The 17,164-nt window shown below is 55.0% G+C and overlaps 2 protein-coding genes across 8 annotated transcripts in view; one reads left to right on the top strand and one right to left on the bottom strand.

The window, feature by feature from the left end:
- SLC43A1 (solute carrier family 43 member 1) overlaps nt 1–9,929 on the top strand; it is a 24,339-nt gene extending 14,410 nt beyond the window's left edge. For 4 of the 7 annotated variants that reach the window (XM_006905997.3, XM_015599008.2, XM_015599001.2 and 1 more), the window contains 8 exons: nt 807–982; nt 2,102–2,251; nt 2,350–2,385; nt 2,586–2,724; nt 4,709–4,850; nt 5,123–5,196; nt 6,943–7,066; nt 9,212–9,929. In XM_006905997.3, coding sequence (XP_006906059.2) covers nt 807–982; nt 2,102–2,251; nt 2,350–2,385; nt 2,586–2,724; nt 4,709–4,850; nt 5,123–5,196; nt 6,943–7,066; nt 9,212–9,352 — 982 coding nt within the window. In that variant the 3' untranslated portion in view covers nt 9,353–9,929. Of the gene's footprint in view, nt 1–806; nt 983–2,101; nt 2,252–2,349; nt 2,386–2,585; nt 2,725–4,708; nt 4,851–5,122; nt 5,197–5,769; nt 6,922–6,942; nt 7,067–9,211 lie in introns of those variants that run through there. The other 3 variants (XR_003043563.1, XM_015599013.2, XM_015599022.2) reach the window with 3 other exon arrangements.
- Nucleotides 9,930–16,565: 6,636 nt separating this feature from the next.
- The window catches only part of RTN4RL2 (reticulon 4 receptor like 2), a 14,755-nt gene continuing 14,156 nt past the window's right edge, over nt 16,566–17,164 (bottom strand). Inside the window, exon 4 of the mRNA XM_015599090.2 lies at nt 16,566–17,161. Within this exon, the coding sequence (XP_015454576.1) occupies nt 17,000–17,161 (162 nt within the window). The 3' untranslated portion in view covers nt 16,566–16,999. The remainder of the gene's footprint in view (nt 17,162–17,164) is intronic.

Here is a 17,164-nt window from a genome sequence, read left to right as displayed (position 1 = left end):
GGGGGACAGAATCAGCTGTGGAGTCAGAGAGACTGGATTTGCAAATCACCTGAGCACTCCGAGCTCTGCTTTCTCGTCTGTTCCGGGCCCGATCCTACCACCCCCCTCTCCTGGAGCATAATAGACGGTCAAAACCTGGTGACTGTTGTTATTATTATCCTTTCTGGGTTTGGAAGATGAGATCAGAGTAGGAGGGACCCCCAGCAATCATGCCACGTGCCTTGTGGACCTAGAAGGGGAATACAAAGGAATCAAATACCCTACACTTTGTGGGACAGCCCGAATGCCATCTTTTCTTGACCCCCTGTTAGTTCGCCAGGGGACACGTGTGTGTGTGATGCTCCACAGGGCACATAGGGTGCCCGTTAAACTGCTGGTGTCTATCGAGTCTCCTGTATGGCAGGCACTGTTTAGCCCTCACACCATTTTCAAACAGCTCTATGAGGTGGATTCTCTTAACTCCATTAACAAAGGTGCGGGGAACCAAGTCACTTTCCTAAGGTCATACCATTGAAAAGGGAATGAATCTAAGGTTGGAACCAGGCTCTCTGACTCCAGTCTGAGTTCTTAATGCTGCTTTCGTGGCAACAGCCCCAGTGGAAAACAACTAGTCCACCTTCACTTCCTGGGTGCTAAGTTGGTCCCTGGAAGTGGGCCCTGCACAGGGAGCTTATCGGTGGGCATGTCAGAGCTGGGTAAGGGGTGCTCAGCACCCCTGGGGTGACTGGGACAGCCCCCTTGAGGTAGGCTGTTGAGGGGGGCTCTGTGGGGCTGGTTCCCACTTGTCCCCGCCTGGCTGCTGGCAGGAAGAAGATCAAGCTCACCGGGCTGGCCCTGGATCACAAGGTGACAGGTGACCGCTTCTACACCCATGTGACCATCGTGGGCCAGCGGCTGAGCCAGAAGGCCCCCAGCATGGAGGGGGATGGCATCAACATCTCCTCCCAGGACGTTCATCGCACCTCAGAAAACCGTCACAAGAGTGAGTGTCTGTCTGGTCAGGGTGCCGGCCTTGGGGGATGGGGAGGGCGGGTGCTCACACCTAGTGAGCATGCATGCCCCAGAGCTCGCCTCTCCCTTCTTCAGTTCTAACAACACCACTCCATGATGTAGGTGGGCGGGAATCAGAGCTTAGAGAACTCTGGGGAGTTCAGATTTAGGGGTGCTCTGCTGGATTCCTTGGGGTGCAGGAAGGAGCTTCCAGAATGGGGCAGGGTCTCTAGGCCTGCGGGCCAGCTGGTTTCATCAAGACTTCCTGCAAAGCCTGAGCCTCTTGCATGCAGTACAAACCACCCCGTGAGCCCGCCTCCAGGCCCGGTCCTCCAATGCCTGGCTGGTGCCCCCTGCTGGCTGCAGGAGGAGCCGCAACCTGCCTTCGGCCGGGGCCACTTCCCAAGGTGTCAGCTCTGAGGTTAGTGAAGGAGCATTGGCCTTGGAGTCCGGAGATAGGGGTTTGAGTCCCGTTGCCCACTTACAGGCCACGTGACTTGGATAGATCACTTACCCTGCTCTCACTTTCCTCATCTCTAAAACTGGCACTAATAACGCCCACCTTTCAAAGGGTAGTTGTGAGGATTGGATGAAACCATGGTGGCGGAAGCTCTTTGTAAATTGCAGAACGCTGTGAAGTTATGGGGTGTTATCCCCACTGCCGGTCCTCTCATGGCCGAGTTGTGGGTGTGCCCTGCAGCTTCCCAGCTCTGTGAGCTCAGGCAACTCTCCGAACTCCCTGAGCCACACAGCCACCCCGTGTGTAAAATGTGATAAAGATAGCGGTGCTGTGCGATTGGGTTAAATGGGGGTAAAATGTGTCAAGCATGCTTCGCATGGTAAGTGCTTAATACACGGTAGCCAGAGTTATGTATCACACTAAGCATAGGGTTTACAAATTCAGAGGTTACCTGAAAATGTTCTGTTGAGACAGTTACAGAGCCAGGCAAGAACTTGGAGGCCAGTTGAGTCTGAACCCTTGTTTTTGAGGAAACCAGTCTGTACCCACAGTCACATAACGGCAGAGTCCTCACTAGAACTGCATCGGCTGGGACATTCAGAGGGAAATGGAAGATCTGGGGCTCAGGGGTGCCCCCTGCTGTGCCCCCAGAGTCCGTCTCCTTCCGCAAGAGCCTCTGCTCCCCCATTTTCCTGTGGAGCCTCCTCACCATGGGCGTAACCCAGCTGCGAGTCATCTTCTACATGGCCGCCATGAACAAGATGCTAGAGCACCTGGTGGTCACCAGTGGCCAGGAGCATGGTGAGGTGCTGCTGAGCCCATGGGGGGTGGGGGGCACAGCAGAGCCACCCTGGCTGGCTTCTTACCCTGGCTCCCCCCCACCCCCCGACCCCCAACAGAGACTGTCGACTTGAGACAGAAGGCAGAAGGGACAGGTAGGGAGACAAAAGCTGAGGCCCTTGGCCTGCACCCACCCTTGCCACCTTGGGCGTTTGGGGGAGCTAAGGATCTGGGGTCAGAGAAGGGCTTATTTGGCTCTCTCTCTTCTCCACCGGAAGTGGGTGGTGGTGCCCACTGGGCGGCTGGCATCCCCCGTGCCAGCTTCTGACCCCACTTCCCTTCCCGCCCTGCCCAGTTGGATTCTACTCCTTCGTCTTTGGGGTCATGCAGCTGCTGTGCCTTCTCACTTGCCCTCTCATTGGCTGCATCATGGACTGGAAGATCAAGGACTGCGTGGACACCCCCGCCGAACTCACTGCCCTCAGTGACGCCAGGTGACCCACACAGGGCTGGTGACAGCAAGTGGCTAGACGGTGCTTTTCATTTTCTGTGTGCTTTCACATCCGGCATCTTATTCATTCTCCCAAGAGCCCCGGGGGAGCAGGGGTACCTCCCCATTATACAGATGAGGAAACTGAGGCTAGGAGGGGACATGGCTTGCTTGTTAATGAGTATAGCTGACTGAGCATTAAGCACCTTGCATTGTCTTATTTAGTCCTGCAATAGTTCTCTGAGGTAGGCACATTATCTTTATTTCACAGAGGAGGAGGAGGAGGCTGAGACACAGACAGGTTAAGTAACTTACCCAAGATCACACAGTTTTTAGTAGCAGGCTCTAGAACCTATGTTGTAAAGGGTACGCTCTAAACCTTTCTTAAGGCTAGGAAGAGATGGAGTGGATATATTGGGTATCTATTGCTACATAACAAATTACCCCTAAACTTGGCATCTTTAAATAACAAACATTTATTATCTCATATAGTTTCTGAGAGTCAGGGAATGACTTAGCCGGGTGGCTCTGTCAGAGGCTATCTGGGTCTGTTCAGGCTGCTATAACTAAATACCACAGACTGGTGGCTTATAAACAGAAATTTGTTTCTCACAGTTCTGGAGGCTGGAAGTCTGAGATCAGGGTGCCAGTGTGGTTGAGTGAGGCTCTTCTTCTGGGTCATAGACTTGTCACGTGGCAGAAGGAACTAGGGAGCTCTGAGAGGTCTCTTTTATAAGGGCACTGATCCCGTGAGGAGGGTTCCACCCTCACGGCCTCGCCACCTCCCAAAGGCCCCACCTCCTGATCCCATCACCTTGGGCATCACAATGTCAACATATGAATGTTGGTGGGGGGGACACCAACATTCAGACGGTAGCAGGATCTCTCACCAGGTTCCAGCCAAGCTGTTGGCTGGGGCTGCAGCCATCTGAAGTGTTGTCAGGGGTTGGAGAACCTGATCCTAAGCTCACTCATGGGGCTGCTGGCGAGAAGTTTGCTTCCACCCCACCCACCTGGGCCTGTCTAGCAGGGATGCTCAGGACGAGGCAGCTGGCTTCCCCCAGAGTGAAATCTAAGGGAGGGAGACCCAGACAGAAGCTGCGGTGTCTTTCATAATGTAATCTCCAAAGCGACAAGCCATTGCTTCTGTGGTGTTCTGTCAGTTACACAGAGTAACTCCGGAACAGTGTGGAGGGGGACTCCACAGGGCGGGAATACCAGCAGACGGGGTTCACTGGGGGCCGTCTTGTTGGCTGGAGACCACTGTCAGATCCTGAACCGAGGTCTTCTGACTGCTGTGCTCTTTTTGTGTTAATCCCGTCGTCCTCGAGAGGCTAGGGGAGGGAGACCAGGAGAGGAGGCACCTAAGGGACAATGAAGTGCCCTCCACAGCAGTGGTGCCCTGGCACCCAGCCTTCTTCCTCTGCCCCCTGCTCCTGATGCCCAGGGTCCATTAGCAGGGCCCTTCTGTCTAGGACCAGTGGGCAGCCTGCCCTCATCCCAGCCCCATGACTTCTCCCCTGGGCCAGCCTCAGAGCCCTTGATTGTGCCACAGAGAGGGGCTTGCCGGGCAGTCACGTTCGTTTATTCTGGTGGGCAGAGACACTTTGCTGGGGCTTCCGATGAGAGAGGGTGTGAGTGCTCCCCATTGTCCGCCTTCCTTCCCATCCTCGAGTCTCAGACGTCACTGTGCATGTGAAATACTTGGGATCTTTGTCTGAGTGCAGATCCTTGGGCCCCACTCCCGTGAGTCTCGGGTGGGAGTGAGGCTCTGGCATCTGCATTTTTTAGGAAGGCCCCAGAGGCCGCTGGTGGTGTTGGTGGGGGAGCCACACTTTGAGACATGCAGGGCTGGAGATGCACTGTTCACCTTTTTCTGCTGCCCTGATGGCAAAGGCACCGCGGGAGGGGGAGGGGCCGGGCTGGGGGTGGGGAGGCGGCTGCGGGGGAGGTAGAGGCAGCGGCCGATGATGGCCTTTTCTCCTCAGGGACGGGGTTGCCACCAAGTCCGCCAGACCGCGCTATCGCAAGATCCAAAAGCTCACCAATGCCATCAGCGCCTTCACCCTGACTAACTTCCTGCTTGTGGCCTTTGGCATCACCTGCCTCATTAAGAGCTTACACCTCCAGGTACCCACCCCCATCCTCCCCACTTTCCCTGCCTCCTAGGACCCCTCCAGAGGGACAGTTCCCGGGGCGCCTGCCTTCCAGGAAACATGGTTCTTGTCCTCTGGGTCTATTTCCTGGGTTTTTCAGGAAGTGTTTCTAGTAGGTGGGGTCATGGAGAGGGTGGGCCGGTGTGGCCGGGCTTGGCGAGGTTCCGTGTCCCAATCTCCTCATCCACCCTTCGTCCTGCCGCCACGCCCACTCTTAACCTCTTCCCTCCCCTTTTTTGGTTCCAGTTTATGACCTTTGTCCTGCACACCATGGTTCGAGGTTTCTACCACTCGGCCTGTGGAGGCCTCTATGCTGCAGTGTGAGTCAGCCCTTCCTGAGGCACCCCTATAACAAGAGGGTCCCAGAGCAGAGCCGAAAGGACCCCAGATACCCCTTAAGACACCTCTCCCACCCTGGGTAGCCGTGCCCTCCCCAGCCACCCTGAAATGCTGGCATCTCGGAGCGTGGGGTGGCTGCAGAGGACCGGCGGGGATCTCGGAGCCTGTCCTGTCCACTGCCATCTCTGAGCTCCTCTGATGATGGGGAGCTCACTGCTCAGAGGCAGCCTACGCCTGCAACAAGACAACCCCTCTGTCAGAGTCTTTCCTCGGAGGAAGCCGAAATACTTGTTTTGATGACACTTTGGTACTACATCTGCTCTCTGGAATGGCCCCCAAAGTGGCCCCGTAGAAATTCCCAGACAGCTGTCTTGTTTGCCTTATCATTTTCCTGCTTCGTGTCGAACGGCCCCCCCAGTTCTCTGTCTCCTTTCTCTTCTGGTTCCCACTGCCAGGCGTTGCCAAGTGACTCTCCCTCGTGTGTGTGCGATGGAGCAGTATCACGATAGCGGCGACAAAACCAGAGCGGATGTTGAGTGCTGCTTCTGTCGTAGGCACAGCCCAGGACACTTGAGCAGCACTCCTTCATCTCAGCCTCACGACAGCCGTCTCAGCTCCGTTTCCTTGATTTGCTCTGGCCAAAACTGCGAGGTCACCCTCCATCCTTCTCTTCCTCACACTCCACATCCGGTCTGGCCGCGATCCCGCCAGCTCCGCACCCCACATCCCACGTAGCCCGAATCCCTCCCTTCTTGTCATGTCTGCCGCAGCCCCCCACCCCCCAGTCCTGGATTACTGCAGCAGCATCTGGATGGTCCCCCCTGCGGCTGCCCTTGCCTCCCCTCAGGCTGTTTTGAACACAGGAGCTGGAGACACCTGTTAAGACATAAGTCTCTTCACGGCACTCCGCGTCTTGTCTCGCCCACAGAAGGAGCCGAAGGCTATACTGTGGCTTAAAAGGCCCTGCAGGATGTGGCGCTGGGACCTACCTCGCTGCCCTCTTTCTTACCCTCCCCACCTCGCTCACTCCCCTCCCCCCGTGGCCACCTCAGTGCTTGAGAAACCACAAGCGTGTTTCCTGCTGGGGGCCTGGGCCTGTGCGCTTGCCGATCCCCCTTCCTAGAACGTTCTCCGTCCAGCTGCCTCACCTCCGCGTCTTTACCTAGCTGTCCTCCACTCAGCGAGGCCTCCCCAGCCGTTCTATCTACAACTGCATCCCCCTTGGTACCCTCAGCTCCTTCCTCTGCCTAACCTCGCCCCGTGGTCCTTATCACCATCGAACACACTACGCCTTTATCTCGCTTATTGGGTGACTCCCATGCGCCCCACCAGAAGGCCACCTCCACGAGGAGAGGAATCTTCGTTTGGTTCATGGCTGACTCTCCATGGACCTAGATCGGCACCTGGCACATAGCGGGAATTCAATAAATACTTGTTAAAAGAATAAACGGAGAGTGAAACGAGGGCTCATCCCTGGTTTTAGTGGAGGAAGGGAGGCTCAGAGAGGTCGAGTGACCTGCTATGACCACACGGGCAGGAGGTGGGATCGCGGAAGCAGCTCTGTGGCCCTGAAGTCGTGACATGTACCCTGTCCAGGCCAGGGGCCAAAGAGCACCTGCCAAGAGCCTAAACTCTTACGCTCCACCGTGCCTGGCTGAAAGGGTGCAGCGGGGGACAGGGCCGGGGAGGGCCACACGCCCCTTATACTTGGCCCCTCTCGTTGACAGGTTCCCGTCTAACCACTTTGGGACACTGACGGGCCTGCAGTCCCTCATCAGTGCCGTGTTCGCCCTGCTCCAGCACCCGCTCTTCATGGCCATGGTGGGGCCTTTGAAAGGAGACCCCTTCTGGGTGAGAACGGAGGGTGTCATGGTGGTAACAGGAGCCCCTTTCCTGGGTGCAGCCCGGGAGTTGGAGGCGGGGCAGGGCGGCTTGGATGTGATGGAACTCCTTCTCTCATCTCAGCCTGGAGGTGCCTTGGAAATCTCTAAGCTGGGGGTTCCCAAGCTGGCTGCCCATCAGAACCCCCCGCAGAGTGTTAAAAACACACATTCTCCAGCCTTCCGAATCAGTGCCTCTTGACCTGGGCCCAGGAGTCTGTTTTTCATAAGCTCCCAGTTGACATGTGAAATGGCCCAGCCCTGATCCAACTCATTCCCCTCAATGCAGAGACCCTGTCCAGCACCCCTGAGAAGGGGTTCTGCCCAATGCCCTCGGTAACAGACACCTCTTTTGTAAGAGGTGGCAGACATCGGTACAGTCGGAAAGGCTTTCCTTACATTGAACTGACAGCTGCCTCCCGAAAGTTGATCTCTCTGCCCGCTGGAGCCACCCACTGCTATAAACCCTTCTCCTACAAGAACAATGACGAAGAGACAGCTACCATTTATGGAGCACTCACCAGGTGCTAAGCACACCATGTACTTTTTTTTCAATTAGAGTTGACATTCAATATTATTTTACATTATTTACAATATTATTTTACATTAGTTTCAGGTGCATAGTGGTTAGACATTTACATAATTTACGGAGTGATTCCCCCGATGACTCTAGTGCCCACCTGGCACTATACATAGTTATTATAATATCATCAACCGTATTCCCTGTGCTGTACTTCACATCCCTGTGACTATTTTGTAACTGCCAATTTGTCCTTCATAATCCCTTCACTTTTACCACCCAGCCCTCCAACTCCCCTCCCATGTGGCAACCATCAGTTTGTTCTCTGTATCTATGAGTCTGTTTCTGTTTTGTTTGTTCATATATTTTGTTCTTTAGAGTCTACATGTAAGTGAGATCATATGGCCTTTGTCTTTGATTTATTTCACTCAGCGTAAAACCCTTTAGGTCCATCCATGTTGTTGCAAATGGTAAGATTTCGTATTTTTTATGGCCAAGTCATAGTCCATCGTCTATATGTACCACTTCTTCTTTATCTCATTGTCTATCGCTGTGCACTTAGGTCGCTTCCATATCTGGACTATTGTAAATAGTGCTGTGGTCAAGGCATGTGCAGTGCATATATCTTTTCGAATTAGTGTTTTGGATTTCTCTGTATAAATACTCAGAAGTGGAATTGCTGGGTCATGAGGTAGTTCTATTTTTCATCTTTTGAGGAACCTCCAGACTGTTTTCCACAGTGGGTGCACCAATTTGCAATCCCACCAACAGTGCACAAGGGTTCCCTTTTCTCCACATCCTTGCCAACGATTGTTATTTGTTGATTTATTGATCATAGCCATCCTGACAGGTATGAAGGGATATCTCATTATGGTTTTAATTTGCAATTCTCTGATGATTGAACACCTTTTCACATGTCTGTTGGCCATCTGTACGTCTTCTTTGGAGAAATGGCTATTCGGATCCTCCGCCCATTTTTTAAATCGGACTGTTTGGGGTTTTTTGGTGTTGAGTTTTAAGAGTTCTTTATAAGTTTCGGATCTATCATTGGTGAATAACACCGTGTACTTTTATCACTTAATCTTTGCTCCCGAAGCGCTGAGAACAAGGCACTTCAAGTCGAGATGACTTGCCTAGGGTCAGGGGGCAAGTAATGCAGAGCGGGATGTGACTGAGTCCAAGCCCCCGTGAGGCCCCTGTGCTGGGCCTCCTGAGCCTTCTGTCCCATTGACCATGTGTCCCAGCCCCTGGGAGCCTCTTCTTACCACCTCAGATGGTCCCACTGTCCGCATCCTCAGAGGTCCAGATTCCCAACATGGAAGTTCCTATTTCAGGAGCAGCCTGGCACTGGCACTAGCCAGGATTCAAACCCAGCTCTGCCAATTTCCAAGGCTGCGTGACATTAAATGAGATACAGTTGGAACAGTGACTGAACACAGGAAGTGCTAGCGAAGTTTTTCATTCTAGACCAGGGCCTGGAGGGAAATGGCTGCTTTGGCCTCCTTTTGGGGGAGGGGGGGGCTATGGCATGTCCCTGAGGGAAATGCGGGGAGAATGGGAACCTACTTGACTCTGTCTCTCTCTTTTGCCCTAAAGGTGAATGTGGGCCTCCTGTTATCCTCACTCCTGGGATTTCTGCTCCCTTCCTACCTCTTCTACTACCGTGCCCTGCTCCGGAGGGAGCACGCCACCGACTGGGAGGGCCCACTAAAGGCGCCCGGCGGCATAGACCTCTGAGGCCACAGGACCTGGATGACAGGCAGCCAAGGCCTGAGCAACCAAAGGGAATGCCTCATATGGCTTTTCTACCTGTACCATACGCACAGAGCCAGGGGCCGTGGATTTATAAATACCAAGAGAAGTTCTATTTTTGTAGAGACTTGCTAAAAGGAAAAAAAGAACACCCTAAAAAAATCCCCCAGAGTGATGCGCTCTTGACTGAAGACGGCCCTTGTGCTAGAAGAATGGAGCCTCTTCCTCAGATTGGAGACCAAGGTGTGGGGCTGTCCTTTCTCTGGGCCTTCGTCTTAGGGGCCTGCCTCTTGGTGCCTCCTGGGGGCTTGTGGGATCAGCAAACAGGCTACCCCTAAGGTCCCCACTGTTCAATCCCCAGAGTGTGCATATACGTGTGTGTGCACATGTATGCATGTGCATGTGTGTGTGAAACAACCTTTTTCCCCTCAGAAGAAAGGGACCTGGGGTGCCGGCTGTGTCCTGGATGGGCTGTGGGGGGGTCAGACCCCTTCCAGGAGCTGGAGGGCAGGTTCCCTCCCTGGTGCTGCTTCTTGCAGATCTTAGAAGAAATAGAAAAGGAAGTGAGAGACTGGCTGGTATGTGCCTGTGTCTTGGGGGGAGGTGTCTTCTCCCACACCCACCCCTCTTCTTCACTCAGGCTGGGCATTAAATAGGACACCTGAGGTGCCAGCCTGGCCAGCTCTCGCCGGCCAGCTCACCTCCCTGTTCTCAGCTGTGTCCTGCCCTAGTGTCCGGATCCAGATCCTGCCCTCTGTTTCCACCCCGCACTTCCGAGGGTTTGGGGTACATCGGGGAGTCTGGCCTTTTTTCACATGCGATCAGGGCAGGGTGCTTTAGAAAAAATGGATGACTCTCAAGCTTTCCTACCAAACCATCCCTGGGGCCCCATTGAAAGTAACTTTTGTATAGGCCCGTTTTATCTCAAAACGTCATGCAAATTTTGAGCTTCACTTTATACTATATTTATATTTACTTTTAGCATGAAAGTGAGGCTTTAAAATTACCAGAATCAAGGGAGGACACCATCTCGGAGGACCGGAAACATTTTGGGAAGATATGCCTTATTTATCCTACTCCTATACCTGTTCGCGTCCCTGAGACATAAACCTTAGAGGCTAGAGTAAGTCACAGAATGGAGGGATGGGATAGGAGGGGCACTAACATTTGTTGCGGATCTGCCTGTGTTCCACAAGTATCTTTATTTCATCCTTATTACAGTCCTAGAGGTCCTTTAACTCCATGCTGAAAGGTTTGGGCACAACACCAAGTACAGTCAGCTTGTAGGTGGTGGGGCTGAACTTGGAACTTGGGTGGTCTGACGGCTGGGTCCTAACCACAGGCCCGCCAGGGCAGTCAGGAGCAGAACGGAGGTCTCAGGCTTCTCAGCTGCCTTCTCTAAGGCCTTCCCAACCTTGCCCCCTAAACCTTGGAGAACCCCGGAATGTTACCACTGGAAGACACTATTACAGATAAGTCTTCCCTTCGTCTTCAACTCTTTAGAAGTTAATGAAAAAGACTGAACCACCCATTTTACGGATGAGAAACATCTCCTGAAGGTGTCTGGAGACTTGACAAAGTCACAGCAGATCTGAGCCCAGTCTCCTGACTTCAACACAGCGCCCTTTTCGAAAAATACCAACTAGGAATTGGACAGCACTGCTGAGCTGGGCAGGGTCCCAAAGGGCCTGCAACGGTCCCACTGTGGCCTTTGCCCCAGATTTCGATTTTCCCAAGTTCGGTGGAGGCCGATTGTAAGCGGTGAATGGCAGGCGGTGCGATCCCACCAGATTCGGGGTGAGGGCGGGCGGGGGAAGCCCCGCGAGCGCGCCGGGTACAACGCGTGCCCAGCAGGCGGCGCTGCGTGTTCGAGGCTGGGACCGGGTGGGCGAGGGCAGCGAGCCAGGAAGGGAACCCCCACACGTATGCACACACGCGCCCCCTACCCACAAGTCTGCCGCATCCCCCGGGTCTCGACCTCCCACCCCCTCCCCTGGCTTGCGCTGTTCTCGTTTGAGATCTCCCACGTCCTATCCGACCCCCACCCTTTCAAGCGGTACCTCCAGCCCCACCGATCCTCGCGACGCGGGAAGGGGGGTCCCGGCGCTGGCCCCTGCCGGGCTGGGGCTTGGGACCCAGGGGGCGAGGCAGGCAGAAGCCTCGGCCTCCTGGGGGAGGGTGTCTCTTCACTTCGCCACGCCGGGTGCGGAGCTTGGGGAGGGGGCTGGGCAGGGGCGGAAGCGAGCTGGAGCCGTGTTTGTCGCGGCGCTGCCGAGTGGAACAGATGGTTGGGGAGGGGAGAGGGTACGTGGCGGGAGGAGGAGGGGTGCGGGGGCCGACGGATGAGGAACCAAGAATTTCGACGCCCGAGTCTCCCAGGAGAAGCCCCCCTCCCCACTCTTCACGGAAAGGGGTGGGAAGAGGCAGTGCCGGCCTTTTTCCCAGAGAGTCCTGGCCTCCGGCCTGCGACAGACCCCACTGCGCCGTCACCCGCCCCGGGGCGCGCCCCTCACTCCATAGCCCCTCCCCAGCCGGAGGGGGCCCAGTCTGGGTCAAGGCCGCGGGGAGCGGCCCGGGTCGCGTGGGTTAATGGGGCCGCACTCCGGGGGGCGAGGGGGCGGGGGGAAGCGGGCTCCTGAGCTTGGAGCGTGTTCAGGGATCTAAATAGCTGTGGGAAAACGTGTTAATTGGAACTTTATGCAGATGAGCTGGGATCAGGGTTGGGGGTAGAGGGAGGGAGAAGGTCAGATGGGTGCTGGACCCGAGCCAGTTTCGAGGGGAGGGCTGGAGGGCCCTGGCCAGAGATTGGCAGGTGTGTATCCGTTTCTGGTCCCTGGGGTTGAGGGGGCAGGGTTTCCTCTCTGACTTTTCGCCCCAGAAAAGGGATGTGGGGCTCCTCCAGGATCTCCACATTCTGGGATCGGAAGTTCAGGCTTTCAGATCGCCTAGAGGGGATGCAGCCTGCAAGTGTGTTTCCTTTGTGGCTGCTTACCCCGGATGTCACCCTCATTGTGTCCCCCGCCCCCATCTGTCTCCCCTGATCTCTATTCTCCATCCCTGGCATCACCCTATCCACGCAGGAGTCTCGTCTGTAACTTCTATGAAGTGTGCGTTCTGGGGGGGGGGGGCGGGTGTCTAACTTTTATCCTTTTGCTTTCTCCTGTCTTCACCCCACCCCCACCCCCATGGACAACCCACATTTGAGACGTTTCTCAACCTCTAGAGAGCTTTGTAACCCACTTCACTTGTTGAAACGTAGGTTCTGGGGCCCCTTAGAGAGAGATCTGATTCAGCACATCTGAGGGGCTCAGGAATCTGAATTTAGCAGCTTCTCACCTAAGTTAGATGTAAAAGGCTCTAATTTTTAAACACCTTGCAGGGAATTGGTGAGCTGACAAGCCTCCTTCAACAGCCTCCTACTCCCAGCCCTTCCCCCATGCTCCTGGCCTCACCTCTGCTCAGTGTGGCCACCCCTGCTTCCGGTACTACAGGATCAGAGGTAGAGAAGGTACCAGGAAGGAGGGAAGGAAGGGAAGAAGGGAGGAGAAAGAGAGAAAGTGAGTCTGCACCTAGCTCTTCTCTCTGAGCAGGGTCTTACCCTTCCTTTCTCTGCCGCCTGCTTCTCTCCTCTCTGCCAAACCTCTCTTTGCTTCCCTTCCTCCTCTCCATCAGAAGGCCAGAGGATCTTGGGATGGGCAGTTTGGATCTTAGCAGGTGACGGCAGGGCCAACCAAAGTCCTTATCTCCAAACAAGAGAGGCTGAGGCACCTCGGGTTGGAAGAAAACAGGAGGGAGGCAGGACTTGAGGAGAGATAATAACAGCAAACATGTAGGTCACCTTTCCATGGGCTATGCACTTACTTTCCACAACAACTCAATTTAGACAGGCACTGTTGCCCCGGGTTACAAATGAAAAAGAAAAAAAGAGAAAAAAGGTAAGGCCCAAGGGATGTTCAGAGAGGTTAAGTAGCTTGCCAAAGGTCACACAGTAAGTGGGGGAATAACTAGGTCATTCTTCATTCCTCCAGAGGCCACTGGGTAGCTGCCCCACGCCTGCCCTTCCTGCCCCACCCCCAGGGACAGTGGGGATGGGGAAGGACATCACGTACAGAGATGACAGGAGTTGCTCAGGTTTCGGAACATCTGACAGGTCTGGCTGGAAGCATTAAAAATTCATGTAGAAACTTGACCCCAGCTGGACCTTGGGCCTGCCACCTGGACTGTCCCTGGCCTTGTGGCCTCTCAGAGCCTGGTGAATGCATTTCCTTTCAGTAGTGTCCTGGGAGCCCCAAGTCTTTGTATTTTATAGGAGAGGGGTTCTCTCGTGGATTAGGGAGCTAAAGTCAGGAGCCAGCAGCTCAGAAAGCAGTGCTGAGAACCCTCCCCCCACTCCTAGTGTAAGAACCTTAGAGGCTTAAGGGCTTATAAACCTTGTCATCTGGCGTCCTTCTATTTCTCTCCCCAGATAGATAGATGCTCGCTCTCAGTTTAGCAGGACTGAAGCCTGGGTGTAGTTCCCAAGGGGGCCAGTTGGGGGCAGCCATCTGCTTGGAGGCAGCCCCTCCTAAGCCTCTACCCGCAGCTTGGAAGGACAGTGAAAGGATCCCCATTGATAAGGTCACTGGGAGGCAGTTTTGGCCTTGGGGAAGGGCTCCGAAGTCTGTCATCTGAGGAGATGGGGAGAGGGTTCCCAGTGTTAGGGAGTTCGAGGAACTTTAGGGAGAGTTCAAGGTAAGTTATAGGTTTCAAGTGCGTAATAACTGATGGCCAGCATTATTCAATCATTCTAGCTGAAGTGGAGGTTTGGGATGAGGCCATGAGAGAAAAAGCTAGAAAGGCCATTGGTACCACATTCTGAAGGTGTTTTATCTTTAATCTGTAGACAACAGAGAACCATTGTAGGTTCCTGAGTAACATAATGACGTAATGCAAATTTTGGTCAGCCTGAATCTGGCCACCATGGGCAGGCTGGGTGGGAGGGAGAGAGAGATTGAATGTAGAAAAACCAGAGAGGAGGTTATTGCTATTTTCTTCTATATTCTAGGCATGAGGTAATGAGATGGAGCAGGGAGGTGGCAGGGGGAATGGAAAGGAAGGGATGGATTAGGGCTGGGACGGGGACTGGGTAAGTGAGGAGATACAGAAGCTTGGAGAAGAAAGGGGTTAACTACATTTAGGCTGGGTGTCAGGCAGACGAGAGAATGCAAAATGTGGGTGCACCCAACACAATGCAGGAAGTGAATGAATTTTTTTTCTTTCAGGGGTGGGGCATCATGGACAAGTGCCTTCCCTTGTTTGGTGGGAGCATTGGTGGGAGTTGGACCGGATGGCCCTGAAAGCCCCTCCGGTTTCGAGGTGTGGCTCAAGGTTGCGATTCTAGGTGGTCTGGAGAGGCTGAGGGTCTGTGCATGTGAGCTCTCTGGGAGTGGTCTCTGTGCAGGATCCAGCTTGAGTGGCTGCACATGCATGTCAGTATTTGGAGTGCATCTGCCTGTTTGTGGGACCCGTGGGCGTTGGCGTGCTTGCACGTGCTCCGTAGCTCTGCTCTGTGGGAATGTGTGTGAGAGAGCGTGTGAGCATGGGTGGGCACGTGATGGGCCTGTCCGTGGGTCTGTCTGGGCTGGTGGGGGAGGGGTGGTGGGAAACGGCATTGCTGTAGGCTTCTTCCTGAGGCTCACACACTCCTCTTGCTTTCACTGTTCTGAAATAGCATCTAGACCGAAGGCCCATGAATATTTCACAGCGATAATTCTGTGACCTGGACAGCCTGCTGCTGATTTACCAGCATCCTCCCTCCCCTGCCCAGGCCCCAGCAGCCCTTCCTTCATCAGAGCCCTTGCCTGGCTAGTACCACTCATTAGCCTCTTCAAAGGCAGCCTGACACAGGCCCTTGTGAGACCCCAGGCTCCGGCTCCCTGGTTTGTGACCAGCTAGCCACTCTCCCTACCCTCCAACCCAACCCACACACAGCCTTACCCAAAGTCCACCTGCCTCGGGCCTTAGATATTGACTCCTTCTCATTTCTGCCTCTTCTCACTATCCTTCTGACTTGCCTGGCCAGAGTCACAGAATCTCAACATCTTTCCTCCATGAGCTCTGGCATCCAGGTCCCCTCTCTTTCAATTCTTATCTCCCCAGTTAGATTCTTAACCCCTAAATATAAACCATCAAACATCTCCCCAACTGCTTTTGTCTGATAAGACTCACCCCTAAGCTCCGTGCCAGGTCCTCCTTGGCCCAGGCTGTTCCCTTTCCCCAGCCTCTCCTCCACAAACTGGAAAGGCAAAGCTTCTGATCATACCTTAAGCCAGCGAGGCACCCCCAACTTGGGATTCTTGTTGCTCTGGTCACCCTGGCCCGTTGGTCTCTCTTCTAACCTTCCTGGAGAACTTCTCTGATCTGGTGCATCCCTGATGACTTCCACCTCACAGGAGCCAAGGGAGAGAGACCATTTTTCTACAGGGTGGCTGTGTACAGCTGCGAAGGCTGTGCACTGCACAGGGGCACTGAGCAGAGGGAGCAAGTGTGAGCCGAAATCCAGTCTTAGGCTCTGCTTGCTGTGTTTCCTCTGCTGTGGGGCTGGTTCTCTTGAGGAAGCATGCCTTTATCAGATTTGCCCAAAGCCATGTTTGGGCTGGCTGTGACCAGGGACAGCTATGTGACTCCTCCCTTGCAGGGAAAGGTGGCCACTGCTTTTTCCTGCAAACCTTCCCCAGGCTTAGCTCCTCGGGCACCAGACAACTCAGGGTCAGCTGTAGCTGCTTTTCCCAGGCAAATGAGGAGCCGAGGTGCTGTCAGCACCTGTCTTGGCGGTCAGATTTCATCTGGCCTGACTGGGACTCCGGAGCCACACCTCTCTTCCTCAGGCTGCAGCTTCTGGTCCTAGGGGAGCAGCACACACCTTCCGCCAGCAAGCAGCTCTTCGATGGCACCATCGGCTCCCCTTTCGCTAACCCTCCCGGCCCTGATATCTTGTTGGTTCTAAGCCCTCCTCCCGCTTTTGAAGTCCTGAGCCAATACATCTTGCGGAAGAAGATAAAATAATATAATTTTTAATAAATTTTTTTTTTTCCCAAACAACTTCTGTGGATCGTCACCACACAGGGGCCACGGCAGAGAGGAAAGTTCTCTCCAGGCGCCCTAACAAGTGTCCAGGGTAGACGTCGGAGAAAAGTATTCCTCCAGTGTCGTCGGGAGGTTGAGGGGGTCTAGGAGAAGCAAGGGCCCGGGGTCCGCCCGGCCCAACTGCGCATCCCTCCACGGGGCTCCTGCGCGGGGCTCCTTGCCGGAGCTCCCGAAGGCTCGGCTGGTGGAAGATGCTTCGCAGACAACAGCTCCTCTCGAGTCCGCTGTGGGCGCTGGGAGAAGGGGTCAGCGGCTGCCCGGGGCGCCCCACCCCTCCAGCCTTGGGATGGGAACGAGTTAAGGGCCAGAGTTGGGGAGAATCGAGCTGAGCCACCGGACACGCCCTCTCGGCGCTGCCTTAAGCCAGCAGCCCAGGAGGCAGGACGAGGTGGCCTGGTCCCAGGGGAGAGAGGACCCGGGAGGGGAAGAAAGGCAGCAAGGCCAGGGGCGGGGATTGGGACTGGACTTGGGGCGGGCGCCCAGGCCTCTGCAGTCTCAGCCCCGCAGTCAGAGGTGGTGGGGCGCCAGGAGCAGGAGGCAAAGCAGAGGGGTGGGGAGCCCGGCCGAGAGCGCGGGGCCGCGGGAGTCCGGGGGCGCTTGGCAGGCGGCGCCGGGGCACGTCTGCTCCCCCCGCTGGTCTTCACCCCCAGAGCCCCCCCAGTAGTCGTCCTC

The sequence above is a fragment of the Pteropus alecto genome, unplaced genomic scaffold, assembly GCF_000325575.1.
Source record: "Pteropus alecto unplaced genomic scaffold, ASM32557v1 scaffold91, whole genome shotgun sequence".
Classification (NCBI taxonomy): domain Eukaryota; kingdom Metazoa; phylum Chordata; class Mammalia; order Chiroptera; family Pteropodidae; genus Pteropus; species Pteropus alecto.
The sequence above is the reverse complement of the archived record's forward strand: the minus strand, read 5'-3'. Positions and strand labels throughout refer to the sequence as shown.